The sequence below is a fragment of the Poecile atricapillus genome, chromosome 1, assembly GCF_030490865.1.
Source record: "Poecile atricapillus isolate bPoeAtr1 chromosome 1, bPoeAtr1.hap1, whole genome shotgun sequence".
Taxonomy (NCBI): Eukaryota; Metazoa; Chordata; class Aves; order Passeriformes; family Paridae; genus Poecile; species Poecile atricapillus.
Window position 1 is genome coordinate 98,551,410 of NC_081249.1, and position 23,167 is coordinate 98,574,576.

Consider the following 23,167-nt stretch of genomic DNA (forward strand, 5'->3'; position numbering starts at 1 on the left):
ACCCCAGCAATGGAAACAGGTTCTGCCCCCACATGTCCTGATGGCATTAGGGTACACTGTGCACCAGTATCAACTAAAGCTTCGTATTTTTGTGGCTCTGATGTGCCAGGCCATCGGATCTGCACCATCCAAAAGACCCGGTTTTCCCGTGCCTCTTCCTGGCTAGAGGCAGGGCCCCTCTAGCACTGATCAACCTCTCCTCCTCCCTGGCCATACATGCTAGAGGTTCCTGCAAGGGATCTGGCAGATCATCCTCCCTTCTGTAATATCTGGCAGTTTGGTCATGGGAGGTTGAGGCTACCTTCACTTTACTGGAACTTTTCTGGTTAGTGTTTCCCTCCCTGAGTTGATTCACCCGTGCTGCCAGGGCAGAAGTGGGTTTCCCATCCCACTTTCCCATGTCTTCCCCATGGTCATGCAGAAAGAACCACAGCTCAGCTCATGGGGAGTACCCCGTCTCCCTAGATAGGGGACATCAGGCTCTGATGTTGGGGTCTGTGACTCGCACTGGTGCCAGACCTTACCTGCACCCTCACCTCCACAATCTCCTCTCTAAACTCCTCCTCGAGGTCCTAAACCAAAGCAGACACATGAGCCTGCACTGGGCCGTTGCTCATACTCTCATAATTTCTGATCCTGTTGGTGACAGAACCCACCATCTCTCGGTTGTCCATGGCATTAATCATTGCAATGATGGTGGTATATTGGGATGGGTCACCATAGGACACAGAATGATTCACACTGGCATGGTTCACTGTATGATAGGAAAAACGATGATTTTAATTTTCCAACTCCAGTATTTATATATTCTTGACAATGACCAGGGATTGGATAGTCAGGTTACCACCTTCCCAATCACACTGGTCGTGCGAAACATCCATTAAAAGACGTTTCTTAGAAAGAATGTATAAACATCTATGTTTTTAGTTACTTGCCTGGGAAAGTGGCAAGAAACTATGAAAACAAGATCAGAAGGTTTCATTTTCAGGGCGACAGGGATGGCCCTGGCTTTGCCATGTTCCACAACATCTGCCCTGTGCACCTGGCCCTCTCAGGGTCATTACTCTACTGTCCATCCCTTCCATGAATTCCCCCACCTTGGCCATTTCTTTTGTCTCTCTTAGGTACCAGTCATTAGTGTCTCTTACCAACAGATGGGACAAAATTCCATGAGAAAGAAACAAAAGGAAAAATCCTAACCCCCAACAAAAGTACATTGAAGGCATACATATTTTCTAGAGGCAAAGATGTTCTATTTGGCAGATTTGGACGCTTCTGTATAATGCTCTGTGAATCTCAAGGGATGTATGAAAGAGCTCCTAAAAGATACATGCATATACTGTCATTGCCTAAACTACTTGTATTATTATGGTAGACTATTAATAAAATAACTGGTATATTCTTAATTAATATATAAATAAATAGAAAAAAAAGACAGTTATACCTTAAAAGAAATCTTAAACTTAAAATTTCTTTAAACAAAAGAAGCACCTTCCTGAACTGTTTCACATCAAAATTACTTTCCCTGTTATCTTCATCAAAATTCAACCAATAGTGCTTAAAAATAATTATGATTAATTGTCCAAAGTTAATCTCCATTGCCTATTCATATAATGTGACAAAATTACAGTGTTACCTGATAATGGTATGCTCCAAATGCTTTTTAAACTCAGTGAAAGCTGCAGAATGCAAGCTAATTTGTTTACACTTAAATAAACTTTTCAAAGAAACCCTAACCTAATCCAGACTAGCAATGTGTCAAGGCTGTGTGATGCAAGGAAAATTCAACTGGAGTATGAATCTGTAACACTTATCTACTCAAATATTTTAAAATTTAGATTTTAAAGAGAAACATTTTTTTGTATATTCAGGTTACCCTTTTGGAAATGCAAAAAACCTCACCAAAAACAAAAACAAAGAAGGCCACTGAATTCTGCAGTGCTGTAATAGAGATCTGAGACAAGCATTTCCTTAATATCCCATGTAAAGTACTGGCTTTTCATGCTTGACCGTTCTATGCCATTACTTGGGAATTACCTCTGGTCTAAAACTTATAGATCATAACTCAAAACTCACAGCATTAAATCCTACAGTCAAGAATTCAACTGTACTTGCATTAAGCAAGTGATGATTTTAATGATAATGTAGGCTTTTAGCTGGTAATGACACATTATTATACCATAAGTTTTTATTATCACAGCAGTGGGTCCTGTGACAAAACAAGACACACTAGAAAACAAGACTATGAAATTGCACAAATACCTGTGTGAAGTACTTATAATATTACAGAATCCTTTTTTATTTTGTTATTTTTTGGAACCAATGCATAAAATTGAATGTAAAAAATTTGGGAGGGAGTTTAGAAGGAGAAAAAAATGCATTCTTTATTATAATCTGTAAATAAAGAAAGTAGTATTTGCAAACAGGTGAAATATACGTAGAACATGGAATTTTTTATCAGGACACTGTACCTTTCAAAGGCATTTAAACATACTGAGAAAAATTAGGTAACTATACTGCCTTGAACACAGCAAAGCATAATTTAACCTCCTCATTTACAGTAATCAGGCTAGTTACTTTACATTTGAGATAATTTTATGCAACATTACTCCAAATTAAGGAGAAGCAAATGATCTGGCTTTGTTGTTTTTGTTGCTTTTGTTGGATTGTGTCTGAAACTAATGGGAACAGGATTTTCACGTCACCTTCAAAAAGTCCAAGTTTATCAGGAAGTAAGAGCTGTAGATTTTTGTTAATTCTGACAGAAGAATTCTTTCTAAGATATATCTAGAGCCTTATTTTCTTCAAGCCCTTGGTTTAGAAGCTGATTAATTTTTCGACATACAGGCTTTTATTGCTGACTGCAATGTGATAGCAACGACTATCATAAAACAAAAATAAGCTTTCTAGGCTTTTCTTGTTGTGGGGACATTTATGAGAGTGACAAAGCCTTCAAAATCAGAAAAAAGCAAGAGTTAGACTTCTCTGGGTGAAGGGGAAGTGCTGGGCCAATACAAGAACCATGGAAAAGAATAATGTAAAACATCCCGCCTCTATACAATATCAGTTTATATGGTTCTTGTCCCCATAGTGTAAAGCAAATGTTGCTGCTGCAACCTTGTTGCCTTGGCTAAGCTGGTTGGTTTAGAGTAGGGTAAGAAAAGTGTCCATTTCAAGCTGAAGGTATCCCTAAAGTTAGGTGTGTTGCTGAACTTGTGTTTGCTCAATTATTCAGAGGCTTACAACACAAAAGTGAAAGTAGTTCAGGAAAGTTTGGGAAAATATTTCTCTGATTATCCTCCTTACTTTCTATTAACTATTATACCAAATTTTATTGTGTCAGCTTTGGTAATGCCTGCAAATATGTAAGGATCTAGCAAAGGGGCTAAGTGGTTCGTTAGGCAGCCTGACAATTCATATCACAGCTGCTATGCCCAGTTCTGTGGACACAGCAGAGCAAGACAGTCTGGGAAAGGAAGTCCAAAATTATAGTTTCCATGAAAGTTAGCAAAGTTGTCCTGAGCCATCCCACAAGAAGTGGAAATGCTTAAGATTTAGGTTCCAGGTAGTTTCAAAGCATTTCTCTCTAGCACCCATATTTTTCATCCTTTAAGAGCTCTCCATACCTTCTGTGATCATGTGGAAGGCAGCTAACACATAGTGCTAGGTAACAATTGCTCAGTTGGGCCCTGCAGTCTTTAACAAAATAATATCTTCACCAGAATCTCTAGATGCTTCATAGAGGTGAAAATAGCATTCCTCTCTCTCTCACAAGTCTTAAAGTGGAAAAAGTGGAAGGAAAAAAAACAACTGAAAATCAAATGAAGACTAAATGACAATAAGCAGCAAAAGACCTCTGAAAAATATGACATCTTTCTGTGGACATTTGTATGCTTTTCATGGTATATGATGTGCAACCACTGCTTTGAAAGAGGATTTCATGGCCAAATGATTCTCATTTCCTTCTACTACAATACCAAAGATGGTGCACTTGGCTAACCACATTCGTGTCCCTATAACCAAAAGAAGATAACATCTATTTATATCCAGAACACAAAATCAGATGCTGAAAAGTCTACACGAAAATTTGAATTATAAAGACACAGCAGAACAGTGGGGAAGGAGCTAGGATGAGAAAAAAAGGAAAGGTAGTCTGCCTCCCAACACTTCTTAAGCTTTGTTCAAAATACAGGGAGTGAAGGGAAACAGTTATTCCTCAGGAAGAGAAAAGGAAAATAAAGAAGATTTGACTTGAGATTTAGTTTACATTGCTACTATGTAGTCATCCCTACACACAACAAAGTTCTATTGAAATAACATTTTTGCATTTATTATGCGTTCTACATCAAACATCCCTTTAAAACTTTCTTCTTTATATTTTAAATGGATTCATTTTAAAATCTTTTTTTTATCATTCTAATCTGCATAATGATGTCAGATGAACTCTATCAGAGAACTACTTTACATTTTAAACGAAAAACACAAAGTAGAAAAATGATTAAAGATTGACATCAGTTGGTGGCTCCTTATCTAAAGATTTATAAAACTGCTGTGGAGTGTCCATTTTTGTGCATCTACCAACTTTATCTTTGCATAAGAAGGAGCAGAAAATAGTGTTCTCTGACGTGGTCTGTCCAATGCTTTATAAATTTTAACAGAAAATCCTTGAACTTGCATAATTTTCCTTCGGTGCCACATACCTATTAATCTTCTTCACTCTTCACAGTAACCCTACCTTTTAAAATCCAATTTTCTTACAAAGCAACAGACACTTATTCCTGTAGCTAGTTTCAATTAATGCCAAAAGAAGTAAGAGAACTACAACAGCAGCATCCTATTTTCAGTCCATTGCTTCACGTGTTAAATGGCTATGCAAATTTTGTCCTTCAGCGGTCATAAGAACTCAATCAAACAATCAATCAGTCAATCAATTAATAAATCACAGTGTTCAATTTTTATTTTTAGTGGTGGCATAACCTATCTGCAAGCTAATGGGAAATGAATGACAGTGATCTGGGTTTCTGATTTAAAGAAAGAAGATATTTCAGAATAAGTGATAAATAGTAGCAATTTTTCCTTATTTCTACCTAAGAGCAAATAACACTTCCAATGTATTATGGATACACCAGACATTATTTTTCTAGATATGTTTTCTGCTTTAATATCGATGAAACCTCGTTTTGACTTATATAATAGCACTGAAATATGATACACATTCTCACTGAAAACCAAATACACACCACTATGCCTGGCAATTGCTGAGATATTGTAGGAGAACATTACTGTTTTGTCTCTAAAATTCATAATTAGGGAACATGAACTAGGACTGCCAGTTATGTTTGGACTGAGATGCAGGGGAAGGAAAACAAGTAGGAAGAATTAAATGTGTTAGTATGTGCTTGCAGATTTATCCTTTTTGTATTACAAATAGCTTAAGGGTGAAGAAGACTGAGATAATTTTTCCCTAAGAAGGAACTCTTTAAATCTAAGAAAAGGAATTCTTTAAAAAATTAATTTGGCTCCACTTGTATTTTAATAAACACATTATTTTTAAGTTTTCATTGGAAAGCTGTGGCAAAAGATAAACCTACCACTTATTATCCTGCCAATGTCATTATATAAATAATGCTTACAAGTATTAATGTATGAGTCATCAATAAAACATTTGCTGCAATGCTACCTTCTGCACTCCTTGTGATAATCTCAAGGAAATTTGCAATTACAGTTCTGAATGTTCAGAACCTTTATTTTTCAATGGTGTTAAGAATGATGAAGAACAGCTTTCAAACTTCACTAGCACACTTATTTGTTTGCTTGTTTGTATGTTTAATTATTAGCAAAGCATCCCACAAAGGGCAAGGAAAACCTTCACATGACAGTCCCTGTTTTTAAGAAACTTAAAAAATTAAGCAGACATCTGTGTTCTTGGGGTATAGGGTAATTTAGTTATGAAACCACTGGTGGTCTGCACAAGAGACACCCTAGGAAGGGTTTGTGTTTGTTTAGTGTGTTCCTGAGAAGAAAAGTTTTCAGACACAGCCTTTGCCACTAACCTTGCACAGAAACAGGCCCTGCCTGGAAATGGCCTTTGTGCATTGAACAGGTGCACTCTGCTGAGCCAGAGTCACAAATACCTGTACAGTGCTGACAGGTTCACCTGTACCTTACAGCTGTACCTGTACATCACAGGTGTGCCTGTACCTCACAGAGGTACCTGTACCTGTACCTCACAGCTGTACCTGTATCTCACAGAGGTACCTGTACCTCACAGCTGTACCCATATCTCACAGCTGTATTTGTACCTCACAGCTGTACCTGTACCTCACAGCTGTACCTGTACCTCACAGCTGTATTTGTACCTCCCAGCTGTATTTGTACCTCACAGCTGTACCTGTATCTCACAGCTGTATTTGTACCTCACAGCTGTACCTGTACACACATCAACACGAGATAACTGCACCCAAGAAGCCAAACAGCCACAGCACCATTGCCTGTTTGGCATGAAATGATCTGCCTGCTGTTGAGAGCAGAGGAGACCACAATCTACACTTGGCATTAAATTGCTCTGTGAAGATTTCCCTTTCCGTGTCATTTGTCCACTGGCCATTAATTTTCATGAGTGGGGAGGTGAGGTACTTTTTTATCTCCAGAGAATGATAAAGTTGGTCATTGAATTCCTGTTACTATTTGTATTGATGACTTGAGTGAAACGAGTTTTGACTGGGCTTTCAATCTATCACAAATTGACAAAAATTGTTACCATGCTGCTATTATTCCTTCTAAACTATTTTCGGTTTACTGGAAATTTAGGGTTTTTACTGGAAATCCTAAGAGGGAGAAGAGTGTCTGTAACTGGCTTCAGCTGGAAGCAGCAAAGCTGATGAGAAGGTGAAATTCATAACTTTAATTACATCCCACAGTCCCACTGGCAGCCTCTGAGCCTATCCCACACCTTACATGCTAGAGGTTTTAAACTGGGCACACATGAAACAGAGAGGAGAAAATCTACGCACCTTTCAAGAGGGTTTTACCATCTTGTTCTATGTTCTATACCTCCAAACATGGATGTCCTCAGATTAACTCAAGGCATTAGGCTGCTATAATTGGAATTGTAGATTAATCACAGGACTAACTCTTTAGCAGAGCTTTATGAGCAGATTCCTATTTTGAGAAAACGGAAGCCTACATGTGAAAAATATATTTTATGCCGAGAAGACCGTATTAAATGGCTCAAGTTTTCCATAATGGGTTTCTCTAGATTTAGATCAACTGTAATCTAGTCCCTAAACTATATGATTTTTATAAGCTTCAGCAATAGAAGTCATAACAATTTTTAAATGTAAAATTCCGCTATTAAGCCATGGTTAGAGCAGGAAAAAATCAGGTCATATATCTATAAAAAGTCACTGGGGGAAACATGGGAGAAGGTTCAAGTTTGCCAACCATCTAATTATAACAGCACTTATATATGAAGGCACTTTTAAGATAAAGGAAATAATTTCTCTCAAGAAGTTTAGTATACTCCACCAATCACTGAGATAGTGACCCCTTTATTAGAAAACAAAAACCAGAAAAGAATGTGGTGGATAAGGAAACAAAATTTTGATCTTCATGCCTCAGAAGCTGTTAAAGCACTGAAGGAACTGAATGCAAGCAAAAATGACCAAATTATTTCTGAATTTGTGCATTATGCACTTACATCCACTAACTTCTGTGCCTTGGAGATGAAAGATTCTCATCTGTTTAATACAGCCTAAATGTTCTACATAATGTTGCAGACCCCATATTTGACAATAATAGCTGCCATTTGAGAGCCCACAGTGTGATAGCGCTAGTCAGCCATCCATTGACCATTCTTCATGCATCTTAACTAAAAACTTTTCAGGATAAAATCCTACATTTTTCCCAAAAATCCTGGGGCAGACAAAAATCTGTAGAAAGGTTATAGGGAAAAAAGCAAGTATATGGAATAAAGAGATCGTCTTATTTTACCCCATCAAAAATATACAACATTCCTTTCTTCCCAACCTAAGAAGCTGGCTGTTGCCACTTTATTCTCATCTTAATCCCCTAAAAAACATCACAGCCATGTACTTGAAAAGCATGTGATAGATGCTTCTTGTTTCTAAAAGTATTCCTTAAACATAGTGGCCATTCATCTTGGTAATAAATGAAAATAAAATAAATTTATGAAAACAGAGTGGTTTTAACAATGCTAGAAAAAGAAAAGGATTACAATCATTATACTGAATAGAGATTAAAATACAGCAAAACTGTAAAGCTCTATAAAAAGTTTCTATGGGCACAGGATATAAATTTTGCATCTTAAATTGCTCTTTTGCATTTTTTCCTGAACAGAAATATCTTTGGTCTCAAATATGCCAGTTTTAGTTTTGTTTGCCTGACATCCTTCCCTAGCAAGGTTGATCCTCTCAATGTCTAACATACCTTTACAAATGCTTACAAGCTATTGATCAGCACAGATTTCTGAGCTTTTCTGCACTTTAGCTTGATTCCCAGCTGCTCTATTGTTTAATACCTATTGCTCTACTCTGTTTTTCTGGCGGTTTATTTCCTCATTTTTATTTTAGCTTGGAAACTAAAAAGCTTGCAAATCTGCAGGTTGGGGTGTCCTTGCTGTAACCATGGTTCAACGCCACAGCACATGGAAAGCTAAAATTTTTAGTAAAACTAGTTATGAAACACATGAAAAAAAGGATATCCATAGGGACTGGAAGACACCATTTGGACACACATGACATTCTCTGGTGAATTTAATCAACAGGACACTCCTCACTGGTCTGGTATCTGTGACCCCAAGGATTACAAAATACAGACAAGGGAAATAGCAGTAGAAATGCTTTCTCCTATGTTGACTATACAGCCATACCCTGCAGTCCCTCAAGGATTGTGCTCCTGAAACTTGTGATGGTCAGCAATAGGATGAGTGATGAATGAGTTTTCCTGCAAGACTGAATTCCTGATCATTACCCTGGTCATTGCCTCATTCTCTAGCCTGTATTGATCTCAGCTCATCTGAGGAAGATGACAAAAGTCCAGAAGCATGCAGCAAGGAAGTTCCTGGTAAAAGAGGGAGTTCAGTCACACAGATGAGGGAGCTGAGATATTTCAGGACAGTGATCCTGAAAGCTGTTCTGAAAAGGCAGTCTGTTCTCCAGCTGACAGCCCTGGTGCAGCTCTTCATGCCCCTCTGTTTTTGATGCCACCCATATCTCCCATCTACATTAAAAATGCATATTAAGTGCCCCCAAGCATCTGTCCTCTGCTTCTCATAAAAGCAGCTGTTTTAGTGTCTGTCAGCTTAACCACCTCACGTACTAGCGATGATAGCCCTCAGAGCAGAGTTACACAACTCTGTAACACCAGATAGAGAAGCAACAATTAGCAGATGACTCCTGTTTTAATTGTCTTTGGTCACAGCCATAGCAAAGGGTGAGAAAATGCTCTTTCTGCAACCTGCTTCGATTCCACTCTCCTCACTTTTACATTAATCCATAACCTGAAGGTCTCAACAAACCTGAAGGTTTCACAGTACTGCAGAGCATGTGCCCCAGGCCACTCAGCATTGCAATGACTGGAGGGCTTAAGGTGGTCAGCTCCAGGACCTTACAAACACGAGGCAGTGCTCAAGACAGACCTAGAAAAGGATGCTAGACAGAAGTACCAGATGACTCTGTCTTCAGCCTTGTCTGTACTACTAAGGAAAATATATCTTGTCTGTCTGGGAGCCAGTTACATCACAGACAGCTGATTGCAATCATAAGCAGTTATTGCAGCAGAAAGGAGGATGAATTAGAAGTATAGCCTGGAGAAACTGCTTGACCTCTTTATTCAGTAACATTTGGTCTTGTGGCTTGTACGCTGAGTGTGAACTCCTCATCTGAGCTGTTTTCCCCTCTGCCACATGTTCAGTATAGTACTCTGAGAAAATCCATTTAAATCCATTTATATACAATGCACTTTATCTTCAGTTAAGTGCAGACCATATTTCCCCTTTGTCTAACATTGTTGTTAGAGCTTACTAACTTTGAGCACACCAACATTTTAATATGCTTATATACAAGCACCGCATAAGCAATAAATAGAAGAATAACCAGTGAACTGGAAATTACATCTCTTTAAGAATTGTTCCCTGATATTTTCTGAAGTGTCCTCAGAAAGTACTAACAAAAGTCCTAATCCAAACGATCAAAGCACAGTCTCACTTCTTCACCTCAAGTACACCTTAATGGCAAACCTGTCCACAAGAGCAGTTTTGGGAGGATAGCACAAGGAAGAGCCTGCAGGGTACAACTCGCAAACAAAACAATAGTATGAGATTAAAGAAAATAAGGTTTACCTGGTTCAGATCAAAGATATCAAACACTCGTTTAATGTATAGGTCTCCCTGTGGATCCAGCCCTTGAAGATCCAAAAGTTTCTTGAATTCATGCAGACTAAGCAGCCCAGATGGACATTCTCTCATGAATTTGCTGTAATAATGGTGCATCTGTGCAGGGGGATCTGGTAATGATTCTTGGGAGCCCATGTTGCTACCCAGCAAGCAACCCTTTTCATCTGTTCACATTTCTATCTCCCAGGTCCAAAGTCTTGCTCATGACCACACCTCGGGTTAATATGGCTTTTAAATGACTACGTTAAACATCTTACAGCGTTTCTATTTTTGTGTAGTGCATATCTCTACTCATGAGATTACCTTTAATGCCCAGGTCTAAAATAGACGGGATTTCAAATTGTGGCTAAAGTAGAAGCAAAGAGCACCATGGTCAAATTATAGTTCATCACTCTTCCTTTGACTACAAACACACCTGTTATTAAAAAAATAAAGAGGATATTGTGAAAGTGATTGATTTAGAATTATATGCAAACCATTAGCAACACACAAGAGTCTAATTCTGGAATAGTTGTAAGGAATAGATGTAATTTTTGCTGCAAATAAGGATGGAAAAGCTGAGCGTGCAAACAGCAATGCCTGTTATTACATCTTCTTTGCTGTAAGTGGATTAAGCCTTTCTAAAAATTGAGCCCTTTGGACTCCTCCTTGATGTACTTTTTTATCATAAATATATTTTGTGGGATCTTGTATTTATGTGCAAATTGCATCCTATTTTTTCCCTCTCAGCATGGATTTCCAGATATAACCCACAGTTTTGGTCACCAGCCTTGTCACAGAATTTGAGTGGAAGAGGAATCTTTTATAGTAACTTCCTTAACAGGAACCAACTTAGTTTGGTAAGTAAATTAAAAACAGGTTTGCTCTTGGTCAGTACTGTAGCCCTGCTTTTTATTTTATAGCTTTCAGGAGCTGAATTCCTTCTTCCTCCATAAGCTCAGGGAAGGGGTTAGGTATCGGTAATACTTCTGTACTGATTAGCTTTTATACAAGGAGATGAGCAGCTCAGGAGCAGTACTATAGGAAAAAGAAATGAGGAGCTATAAATACCAGTACAAACATACAGGATGTTAGTAACGCAGAAATGAGACACTGCCACTCATCCTTTTAATTTATAATCACACAGTGGAGTTAAAGAGCACAGTCCTGTGAGGTGGTGAGTGCCCGTGAAAAATGACAACCATCCTCCAGCCTGACTTCAGCCAGAGAGCAATCAACATTTTAAGATCAGGTCAGTTTTTGAGAAGGACTCCCATACTCCTTATGGCCTGTGCTTTAGCTCTCTGCACAAGGACATCAACAAGATTATTATCATATACTTCAAAATATGGCATACGAGTAAGAAAGCTTGAACACTTCTCAGGTGCCGATGAACCTCTGAAGATCAAACAGAAAGATACAGACATTGCCATCAGTTTAGCCAAAACTGGTTCAGCAGGCAAAGAACACAGAGCAGAGTGGATAGTTGGCGTGTTGCCTTTCCTCCTGAGACCACGTCCCAGCCCTAGATCTGCTGTGTGTTCCCAGTGACAGAGAATGGGAACACACCCTGTGCCGGCGTTTCATCTGCAGGTGTGTGCTGGCTGGCTAGAATGCTGGGGATGAATGAAAGGTGATGCAAGGACAAGGGACATGAATGGAAAGCAGACAAACCTCTTGGGGATGCACAGTCTGATGACAATTCTGAACTTTTTTGTTCAGCACTCATGCCCTGCTCCTAAAAGGAATGACCAGTGATGGTGTCAAACCACAAAGACAGGTATTGTGGTTTAACCCCAAGTGGCAATGAGAGTACTGTAGATAGCTGGCTCTCACTCTCCCACCCTGCCCCGGCTGGGATGGGGAGGAGAATAGGAAAAAACTGGCAGAACTAGTGAGTTTAGATAAAAATTGTTCACAAATTGAAATAAAATAAGTATAGTAACTAATAATAATAATTCAGGAGAGGAATAAAACCCAAGAAAAACCAGTGTTATACAATACAATTACTCACTACCCTCTGAGTGATGCCCAACCCGTCCCTGAGCAACAACTGGCCCTTCCCAGCCAGCTCCCCTTAGTTTATATATTGAGCATGACATTCTGTGGTATGAAGTATCCCTTTGGCCAGTTTGTGTCAGCTGTCCTGGCTGTGCTCCCTCCCAGCTTCTTGTGCACCTCCTCGGTGGCAGAGCATGAGACACTTGAAAAGTCCTTGACTTAGGATAAACACTACACAGCAACAACCAGAACATCCATGTGTTGTCAATATTACTCCTACTAAATCCATAACACAGCATGGTACCAGGCACTAGGAAGAACATGAACTCTATCCCAGTTGAAACCAAGGCAACAGAGTATCAGGAACAAGACTTAAGAAGGCTGAAAATTTGACATGATATGGTTAGGTTAAGTGCTATCCATCAATAAGGCACCCAGTGCTAGTCATCCTTCCTCTTTTCTCTCTTGGGCAGTAAGAGCCCCCTCTCATCTCTTCACAAGACCTTGTGCAGACACTGGATTTCATTCTAGGCACAGGGAACCTGGGCATTGCTCACATATAATGTTCCCTCTCCCCTCCCTCCTTTTTTCTCCCCCTCAAAAAACCGAACATTACTTCTGCTTGTTGCTTCCAAATAGCAAGTCTTGGGGAAGTGTGCCCACACTGACTGAGGCACACAAGAGACTGCTGCAATGCCTTTAAGAAGAGCCTTAGAGGTCTGATTTCTTGTCATATTTTGTACATTCTGGAGAAAGACTTAAAAGAGAATGTTAAATTAAAGTTGGTATGCTTTTAAAGTAATACCTATTTTCTGAATCCCTTTGGTTTAATAAGAATAACTAAAACACCTGTAAAGACAGCAAAAATGCCTGGGTAAAAAATGATCTGATTTATAGTTCAGTCTCACAGCATCCCTCACCACTAGCAGGGGGCTAGAATGGTGTAATTTAGCTGATGTAACACCTGACATAAAACGAAAGGTGAGTTTTATGGGGCACAAAAAGACTAAATTTATAACCCTCTGCATAGTCTGATGGCTCTTAATGAGCTGCAGACAAAGCATGTGCTGAGATAGTAGAAATTCTGTAGAAATCACCTGTTCCAAAAACCAAAGGCATTGGAGCATTTCTATTTATAAATAAAAATAGAAAAATTGATAACATGGAGCTGAATGGAATAAATTAATATAGCAAATACATATATAAATATGCATTATGTATATAAATATAAATAAAAGAATGCTGAAACGATGGGTGTAGAGACTAGTTGGTATACGGAAAACCCAGTGAAACAATTCTTAATGAGCTATCTGTACCAAATAAAGCTGATTATAAAAGGTGAAGATAAAATTACAGTATCTATTGAGATGCCAAGAAACTTCCTGGAATCTGTACAATATTCTAGGAATCAAAAAACCCATACAAACAGGCAACAGTGGGACTATGCACTTACACTGAAAATGATAGTCCCATAATAAAGATTGCTGGTTCAAGGACAATCAATGCAACAAAATGGGCAGACAGAAAATGCACATTGCGGGTAAAGCAAAACTGTCTCTGTAGGGAACCATTAGAAAAAAAAGATCAGATTCCTCAGTTCTGCTCTAAAAATGGTATAAAAGCTTAGTTTTAGAAGGGATCATGTAATTTAGATTTCTTTACAAGTGAAAAAAGGTAGTTTTTTGACAGAGGTTGAAAATAGAGGTTGAGCCTTTTAAAAAAAATACACATCACAATAAAACAAAACTTCCCAGCAGAGCGATCAGGAACTAACTTGAAATATAAAAAAGCAGAAACGTAAAATAATAAAGATGACTTTCTCTTGGGTATTGTTAAAACAGTGGTACCTTGGCAGTAGGCAGCCCATACTACATCCCTGTGTTGTGAAACAAGGAGGACACACATCTTTCCCCTCTGATGCTTGCAGCTGAGCGCTACCTCTTTGAAGTGTCATACAAAAAAGAGAACTGCTATTGCAGTGGCAAATGCCAAGTTTTACATGTATTTGAATAAAAAAAGCTTATCTACAGATTTTTGTCTAAATTCATGTAATCTTTGCCAATTAACTTTTTGCATCTGCTCCAGCTCAATCCAGCTCCACTTTCTGTTTCTATCCTTGGCAATTTCTGTGTGGCATTTTCTCTGAAAAAAGCCACACCTCTTGCCTGTGTGACTCAGTTCATGCTTCTATACTTTGCTGCATTTCTCTCTTTCACCATCCCTTTCTTTCCAGCACTATCAGATGCTGGATCCTACCAGTGCTGTGGGCATATGGAGATCTGCCACTGCTCATTTCAGTGGCAGAGGGGAGCTGTGTGAGCAGGACCAGAGGAAGCACCATTGCAGGCATTCCCATGTCCCTGACTTTAAAGCATGGTTCCCTTCCCCCTGTCCTGCCATCTCCCTGTAGTACCTTCCAGCTCCCCAAAGGCATATGCCACTCATCATCTGTAGCCAGCTTCAGAGGCCATTCACGTCCATGTCTTAGGGTAGATGCAACCCACCTCCCAGCTCAAGCAGATCTGGGTGAGGTGTTTTCAGAGAGACAACCAAGACAGCCCAAATGAGAGACATCTGGACAAGGCACAAAATTTTGGAAAGAGAAGACTGTCCTCCCAGAAGAGGTGGTATGGCCTATCGTAGTCAGAAAATTTACCTATGGAAGTTTTCAGTGTTAAAAGTTTTTGCTTTTTTGTTGTTTGCTTATTTTGATTTTTAAGATGCAAACTTAGGTCCCAACCATCATCACCTTCTCCATATGGACCACTCTACAGTTTTCTAACTATTTGAATGGGTGTTTAACTTCTCAATTCTACATATCTTCTATGCATTGTACAAGGAAGAAGACCAAGTTGACCTTTCCTTCTTTTATCTTCATCAGAATGTAGCTTGCTTTTAAGGGCTGTACTTCTCTCCTTTATAAATCAGAAAGATTTTGCCCCAGTGAGACTAGTGAGAATTTCTACTGGAACATAACCCCCTAATCTGAGGTAAGAGGACTCAAAAATTCTTTCTAACTCAAGCGTGAGGATGGGGAAAAGAGAGGTCATTGCTGCTTTCTGTGGTGTTTAAACCCTGGCACCACTGTGGGACACACAATTGCTGAATTAGCCTCTCACTGATCAAGCACTGGACCAACTTTGCTAGTTCATAGCCACATTCCTTGTGTGTCTGCTGCTATAGTTGTACAAAGAATTAACTTCTTGAGTTTTGTATAGCTTTAAAACTGAAAAAGAAGCCAGTGATCATTAAAACAGTACATCTATAAGAGCCTATTATATCCAATTTCTTTTTGTAGTACTGCTTCATTATTCCTGACATGGAAATTATGAGTATAGCTCAATGATACACATCTTGGTGATGAGAAGATGAACTGTGCTTATCTTAGTTTTGCAGAGCCCAGTCTAGGAGGGTTTTTTTTGTCATTAAACCAATTACAGATGTAATTTTGTGGGTGTTGTTAGCCACGCATGCTATAGCGCGCCCGTATCTATAAATAACCAGCACACCGTGCATAACGAAATAACAAGTCTTATCCTTCCCACAGAACCATTTGTAGTGCCATTCCTTTAGTTTTAATGATTATGGGAAGTGCTCTGAGATACAATTTTACATTTTCCATTTGGAGTTCATGACTTAAAACGCAGACCCACTGCTGAAGCTGTTATATTCATCACAGTTTCTAGCTGCTGAAGAGGTGCATCCTCCTTTGTCAGGAGGATAAGTCAGGAATACTTTCTTTTAGTAGCTCTTGTGAATTCACTGATTTTCCTAAACTCAGGATGGGCAAGAGCTTGGGCTGCACCTTGTCTGGTGCACCAGGGCACTGCAAGTGGGACTAACAATCCCTGCTACCGCTGCTTTTCAATGTTTCATTTATTAGAAATGAAGGGAGAGAGTCCCCTCATCCAGGGAAAATCTGAGAGGCCAATGAAATGTCCTGGCTCCAACTGGGAGAACTAAGAAGAAAAAAAATCACCGAATTTTTCCATGCTGATGAACTAAATGTGGGGGGGGTCTCCAGAAATCTTCATGTTAATGGTAATAGATCCAAATTAATGCTCACCCCAACAATGTTTTGATGCCACAAGCTGTTTTCATGAAGGATTTCAGCTTAGACAAATTGGATTTTTCCACTTAATAATGCTACATATAGATCCTTTAACAACTCTAAATCCTGGCTTCCTGTTTTTATCTGCCCACACAGCACAGCTATTTGGAAGAAATTTGAATTTTATTTTTTTTTCCTACTAGCAATAGAATCCCCAGAGTTAAGCACTTTGGAAAAAGGAAAGCCAAGCCAATAGAGTCATCAGCAAACATCTAATTAAAAGAGGAGGCTGTCTTCCCTAATTAGGTGCCGTTGTTTTGATTGGAGACGTTTTCCTTCCTGGTGCCTGAAGTCTTTCCCAAGGTGAGCAGACACTGAGCCACTGGCATCTCCTAGTGGCCTGGGCTCGCAAGACAGGGGCTCGTGTTCTTCCTAAAGAGCGTGGTGATATTTCTGTCCAGTAATCCCTCTTCCAGTGCTTTTCTGGGACACTGGAGAGGCTTTGTGGAGACACCTCCAGGGGTTGGATCTTGCGGCTGCCACTGCCAGCCCCCTCTCCCTCTCGCTGCAGTGGGCAAACAACCCCGTTTATTCCTGCGTGTGGTTTCCGTCCAACTCAGCTCTGTTTCTGGTGGAGCATTAATCTCTCCTCTTGTTAAGGTCTTAACTGTCTTCTCAACACTTTGTCTCCATAGCTGGCATTTCAGTTTCACAAGGGCTTCAATTAATGTACAAAGAAGGGATGAGGTGCTGTTTCCTCCTTCCACTCCTTGAACACTTATTCCTATCTCTTTATACTTGTGCTAAATATGAAAATTTTGTAAATTTTGCTTTTTCTTTTGCATTTCGGTTGTTTCTTCCCTCTCCTCAAAAGCTGTTATCTACTTATTCCTGTCTATTCCTGTTTTTTGGACTGCACTTTTTCCACTCCATTTATCAAATCTTTCCATTTATCTTCTTGAAATGACAAAATCTTTTTTCTGATCTATGCAAAAGCTGGAGCCTGCCTTCCTTCCACTACCTAGTTTAAAAAGTTGTTTTTTTATAAGAGGTGAATAGAGAAGTAAAACATCTGTATAACTCTTTTACAGGATTTCCAAATAAGAATAAAAATGGCAATGATAAAGAAGAAAACCAGAAAAGTTTCATTGTAACTGTCTGAAAATTCAGCTCTGATCAGAAAGTTCAGTTACTTTAGAATGGTGGAGGAATTAATTTTTGAAAAAGAGAGTGAAGACAAAAATATTCACACAACCTACCAGCAGTGAAAGGGGAAAACCTGAGGGTCTTAAGGCTCTCATCCAGCCCCACCTACAAGGAAACCAACTCATTTAGGAGATTTTTGAAGAGATTGTCAATAGATGGGTCCTTCTTTGTCTGGAGTGACCTTGACATGTTCTCAGGTGCTTCTGCAGGGACTCTCTTGAAGACAAAACATGACATTTATGCTCATGTTGTGTAAGAGCTTGTGTCAGGTTTGTGGCCTTGGTACTCTTGCTAAATTTCAAATAGATCACACAGCATCATTAGCATTGGGAAAAAATCATTCAGATCTCACAGAAATCTCTCACAGACAATATCAGGTTATTTGAATACAAACATGGGTGAAATTCACAAAAGAGCACCTGAAGAAAGGGTGGAAATCAGAGCTAGTAAAATTTGGGAAGGGGACTTTTACTGAAAACAGACTCTTAATGACTCTCCAATTAAAAACACACACTTTGATTTAACATGATATCCACACCAAGCATGGTATAAGTAATTTTCCTAATATAATCCTAAGGTTAAAAAGAACTAGCAACATGTTTTTATTTATATAATTTTGAAACAGCAAGAGCATGGAGAGACACTAAAAAGGAGACATATTGTCTTATTTGAATAATCCACTTAACACACATGTTCTGTTCACAGGCTCAGGGATGGGTTTTCAGATAATAAAGTGATAAAAATTTGAAAATTTAAAGCATAGCACTTTTGTTATCGTAGAAACTGACAGAGTCATCTTCAGCAATTTCAGGTTCAGGGAGAAGCTTACAGACACCTAAGTTTGTTGTTTGCTTGGAATCTCACTTCCTAAAATCTATACACATGCATGCTGCAAGAAATTTCATCTCAATTTCTTTTCTTCAACCACTAATGTCACAGATCTGGCAGTGATTTTTACCACCATGGCAGCAGAGAAAATACGATCCTCTTTCAGAGAAAATTAACATGCAGAATTTGTGGCAGAGTGTGTTTGGAGGGGACAGGGTGAAGAAAGCAAAAGAAAACTAATGCTGCAGTTTTCAACGTCAAAATAAAATGGCATTATGGCTTTTTGCATCTGTACATGTTATGCCACTTCAGAATCTTGATTTATGTGAAGGATTTTTTTCATAAACTGATTTTAAAAAATGTCTTCTGTTAAGAAAGAATTAGTTTCCACTGACTCAGGTAAGTCGTTTTTCCCTTGATGTATAGGGCAGGGCAGAGAGACTCGTTCATCTAACTTGGAAAGAGCTGAGTCATCTTGAAGTAAGATCCTTTGTCTCAGCTAAGCATGGAAAGGAGTCTTGAGTTGGCTTTCTGCATTAAGACCAGAAGACAAATGCTTTTCCATTGTACTCTGCCTGAGCCATGCTCTTGTTAGAAGTGTTGATGCAGTTGGAATGACCAAGAATACTATGAGGATACTGTTATTGAGCAAGCCATGCCAAGCCATAAAACTCCCAAATGCATTTCTCTTGGCAAGCTGCTATGGCCACAGTTCCTTCTGCTTGTTTTGGAAATCAGTCCCCTCAGCCAGCCTGAAGCCACACAAAATGACTTCACAGGAAAGATAAAATGCAACAGAGAAATATACACATCATGTTTAACTAAACAGATGCAGTGTAAATGCCAAAGAGGAAACTTATCAAATCCTGGCACGTAGTTGGAGAGGTCCTGGTTCCCGTTTGCCACAGGGGTTTCAATGAGGCTTTCACAAGACTCCATTCAAGGCAGGAGAAGAATAAAACTGATCTACAGCTTATCTTGATACTATGTGTTGTATCTGTATAATGTCGCTATACTGTTGCCATTTAATCAAAAATAGATTTTTTTATTAGTATTTAAAGGGAAAAAATAAAACATTCAGATAAAATATTCTGGTTCACTTGATGTATTTCTGTAAGTGTTTAAGCCTTTCCAACTACTAAATTATACAAATAGATTGGGCAGGGATTAAAACTTGCCAGCTGCTTTTCTGGGAATGGAAACCCCATTCTTCATCTTATTTCCACCTCCAAATGGATATAGACTATACAATCTTATGTAATTGACAATTGTAAATGTGCCACTCCTGTTCTGCCTTCTAAATAACTTTGTCTGGTCCTATTGCTGCAGCTGAGCAACAGCTCAATTAAGAAAGTGCACAACAAAATCTATGCCTCAGATTAGTAGTGGCTAGTGGAGGATTGTTACAGCATCTTGCAGAATAGGAAATGGATATCAGATATTTAGTGGGAGCACATTATTAAATAATGAGGTTTTAAGCTTAGCGTACGTAGTGGATTTTATGAAGCCCTAAAGGCGAAATCATTGTTAAATTTCATCAAAATGGGGGGAAGACTTCCAAACTGATAAAAACCTGAAGCATCTTTTCCTGTCTAACATGGAACATTAATTAAACAAGCCCTTCTGGGAACTGCAAAACAAAAGCCTAGACCCATACAAACTATGTCTTTTGTCCCCTAAAACACCAAATGCTGGTACCCCAGTTCCATCCTGTATTTTGTCTGGCAAAAGGAAAGAAGTTCCTGATAATCTTCTCAGCCAACTGTTGCCTTAAGCAATGAATAAAACCTTAATTCTGCATGAATGGGGCATTCATTCTGTGTGTGTCCCTGCTCCCAGCTGCCAAATTTTATGAAAATATTAGGAACTGATTAACTGAAATGCCTACTCTTTGAAACTTGGTGGAAATATACCAACTGATTAAAAAGTTCAGGGGACATCAGAGAAGGGGATGAGAGATTGATTAGCAGTAAGACTCAAACTGATATGTATGCAACCTGACAAGTTTAAGGCATACATCTTAATATTCCTCAGATAACTTGAGCAAACTACTCCATGGGTGATAAGCTACTTGTAGTGGGAGAAAGGCAGCTAAAATACCAACAAACCAAAATACGTTCTTCCATAAAATAAGAAGCCAAAATCCCCAACACCCTACACTTTTCAAGAGCACTGAGGTGTCAAGAACTTTTTGCAGTACACATTAGTGCTAAACTGGAAAAGCTCTTAGGTGAGCTCGGACACTGTCCGGGTGCACTGTCCAGGAAGGTTTGCATTAATAAAGCTTTTCTGGGGAACATAATGCTTTTCTGGGAAACTTAATGCAAATTTTTAATTGAAAAGAACACTGGAAATTAACAATTTCTGCCAGTCAGGTTTCATGTTTGTAGACTGGAAATTTGTTCATCATCTGTAATTAATACATTTATTGAGTTCGGTGATACTACTTAATCAAATTTCAGTATGTTTAACCACCTGGTAATTAGCAGTGGGAAGAAAAAAGCATGCAAGGAGCCTGATTTTATAGGAAGAGTCCTTGAGGGTTATGGAAGAAAGAATTACATAATTTCAGAAAAAGAAAGCTGAATTGGGAGTGGAGATGTGTACGGAAACACAAGAAAACATTGTAATAGAGGTACTGTTGCATGTAAAAGCACACAAGGTATCTTTTATGAAACAAGTATAATTAATGCCATAATGAAGAACAGAAAGGCAGTTTCTAGAAAAGGAAAATGTCGGGAGCAGTTATGGCTATTTGGACCAGTTTTAACCTGCTGTTAATTTGTGCAATGCAATAACAAATTTTTCATTACATCTCTGAACTCATTGAGATAAATAATGTGGGTAGAGAACACTAATGCTTTATTGTTTTTTTAAAACATTTTTTTAATTCCAAGACGGGCCCATCTGTTCTATTAGGCGATATCTGAGTTCATACTATTGACAATTCAGCCTAAGCCTAATTTCTGTGACGTGTTTAGGAATTACAGATGACTCTTCACTCCTTTTGTCACATTTGGTAGAAAGCATTACCTTGGCTTAAGTGGAAAATAAATTTGGATGAGTCTCGTGGCTGAAGGAGCCTGTATGAACACTGCATTGGGATAACATAAGATAATAACAAAAGACAACATAAGCAATGCGTCCAACAGCCTCTGGATGTGTCCTTAGGAGGAGCAAGGATGTTAAGCAATAAAATTGGGATGACGGATCAGAACCAAACAGACGTGCCTTTGGAAAAGAGGGATTGACTTCTACCGAATTAGGCCACAGAAGGTGTTCAGAATGAATCCCGTGACAGAAGGAATCTTATTGTTCCTATGTTGCATAATCTGAACGTATTAATACCTATAGATCCCGCTGAACACTCACTGCCTTACAAAGATTTTTCAAGCAGCTGTATAAATAAAAATTTCGGTTATTAGTGCACACTGAAAATAATAATAAAAGTCTCGTTTTCAAAGCCATCAACACATATTAGAATGGCTGTATGAAACTTTCAAATTGGAAAAATGTACTGGGAACAGAGCATTCAACATTGTTTGCCAGCCACTCTTGTTTATCTTCTCAGAGTTTGCTATTGAATCACTTCCATCACCTCTGAGTAGGGAGCTTGCAGCTCTCTGAGACACGTGCACCAAATGATACAGCCATAAGAAAGCGGGGAAGTCAAGAATGAATTCTTACCTTATTCATGTCAAATGTGTGAAATACTTGTTCAACATAGTTGTTAGCTTCAGGAGTAAGTCCGTGTAGATCCAGGACATGTTTAAATTCATGCAGGCAAAGCTGTCCGGATGGGCACTCCTTCATAAACTTTGTGTACCAGTGGTGAATTTCCATAGCATTAATGTCATCTGCTGATCCAGCAGCACCCATTGCATCAATCATACCAGGTAACCTTTTTCAGTATTTATTCATCCAAATGTTGATTCTTGCTTCCCAACAATGATCATTCAAACACCAACTCTGCCTTTGAGAGCAACTTTAAACCTCTTACAGATCACTACCAAGATAGACTCAGTAAATATAGCACCCTAGCAAGATTACTGGCACCCAGTTTTAGTCCCTCATGGCTTTACATGGCTAATTACAGTCTTTGTGCACAGTCAGTCTGCAGAGCCTCAGATGAACTGATTATACCGGTTCTCATCTTGCACTTGCATCTGTGGTGCTAAAGGTATTTAAACTGGGTGAATATTGAAAAAGCAACCTGCAGGAACTTTGAGGGCAGTTTCTAAACCTTAATATTAATAATTTATAAAGTTTTAGCTAAAACTTAGAACCATTTTAATACTTGGACACATTTTGTGCAGCTGCCTTGGAGTAAGTGACTTTTCATTTTTGTTATTTATGTATATATGGTAATCCAAATCTTACCTTACAGGTCAAAACTGCAACACAGTTTGACTTGGATAACCTGGAAACACTGAAAGTGGCCATACACTAACCACAAAAAACTTGTGTTTAGACAGCAGTTGTACAAGCATCTGAGTCTCCTGTAAGACAATGTTGTCCTGAAAATTGCTTCCCCACTGCCATTGCTCTTTCCATCCTATCCTATCCTATCCCTTAGGCCAGCAGAAGTGTTTCCAGTTGCACTTGGGAACAAGTGCTAAAACACATCCAGGCAAAATCTTGCAGTAAGACTGAATACCAATAAATATAGTTAGCTTTAGAAAACATTG

At 38.8% G+C, this 23,167-nt stretch overlaps 1 protein-coding gene across 1 annotated transcript in view; it reads right to left on the reverse strand.

Moving 5' to 3' along the window:
* GUCA1C (guanylate cyclase activator 1C) overlaps positions 1–22,358 on the reverse strand; it is a 35,882-nt gene extending 13,524 nt beyond the window's left edge. Inside the window, exon 1 of the mRNA XM_058859346.1 lies at positions 22,167–22,358. Coding sequence (XP_058715329.1) covers positions 22,167–22,358 — 192 coding nt within the window. The remainder of the gene's footprint in view (positions 1–22,166) is intronic.
* Between the last annotated feature and the right edge of the window lie 809 nt (positions 22,359–23,167).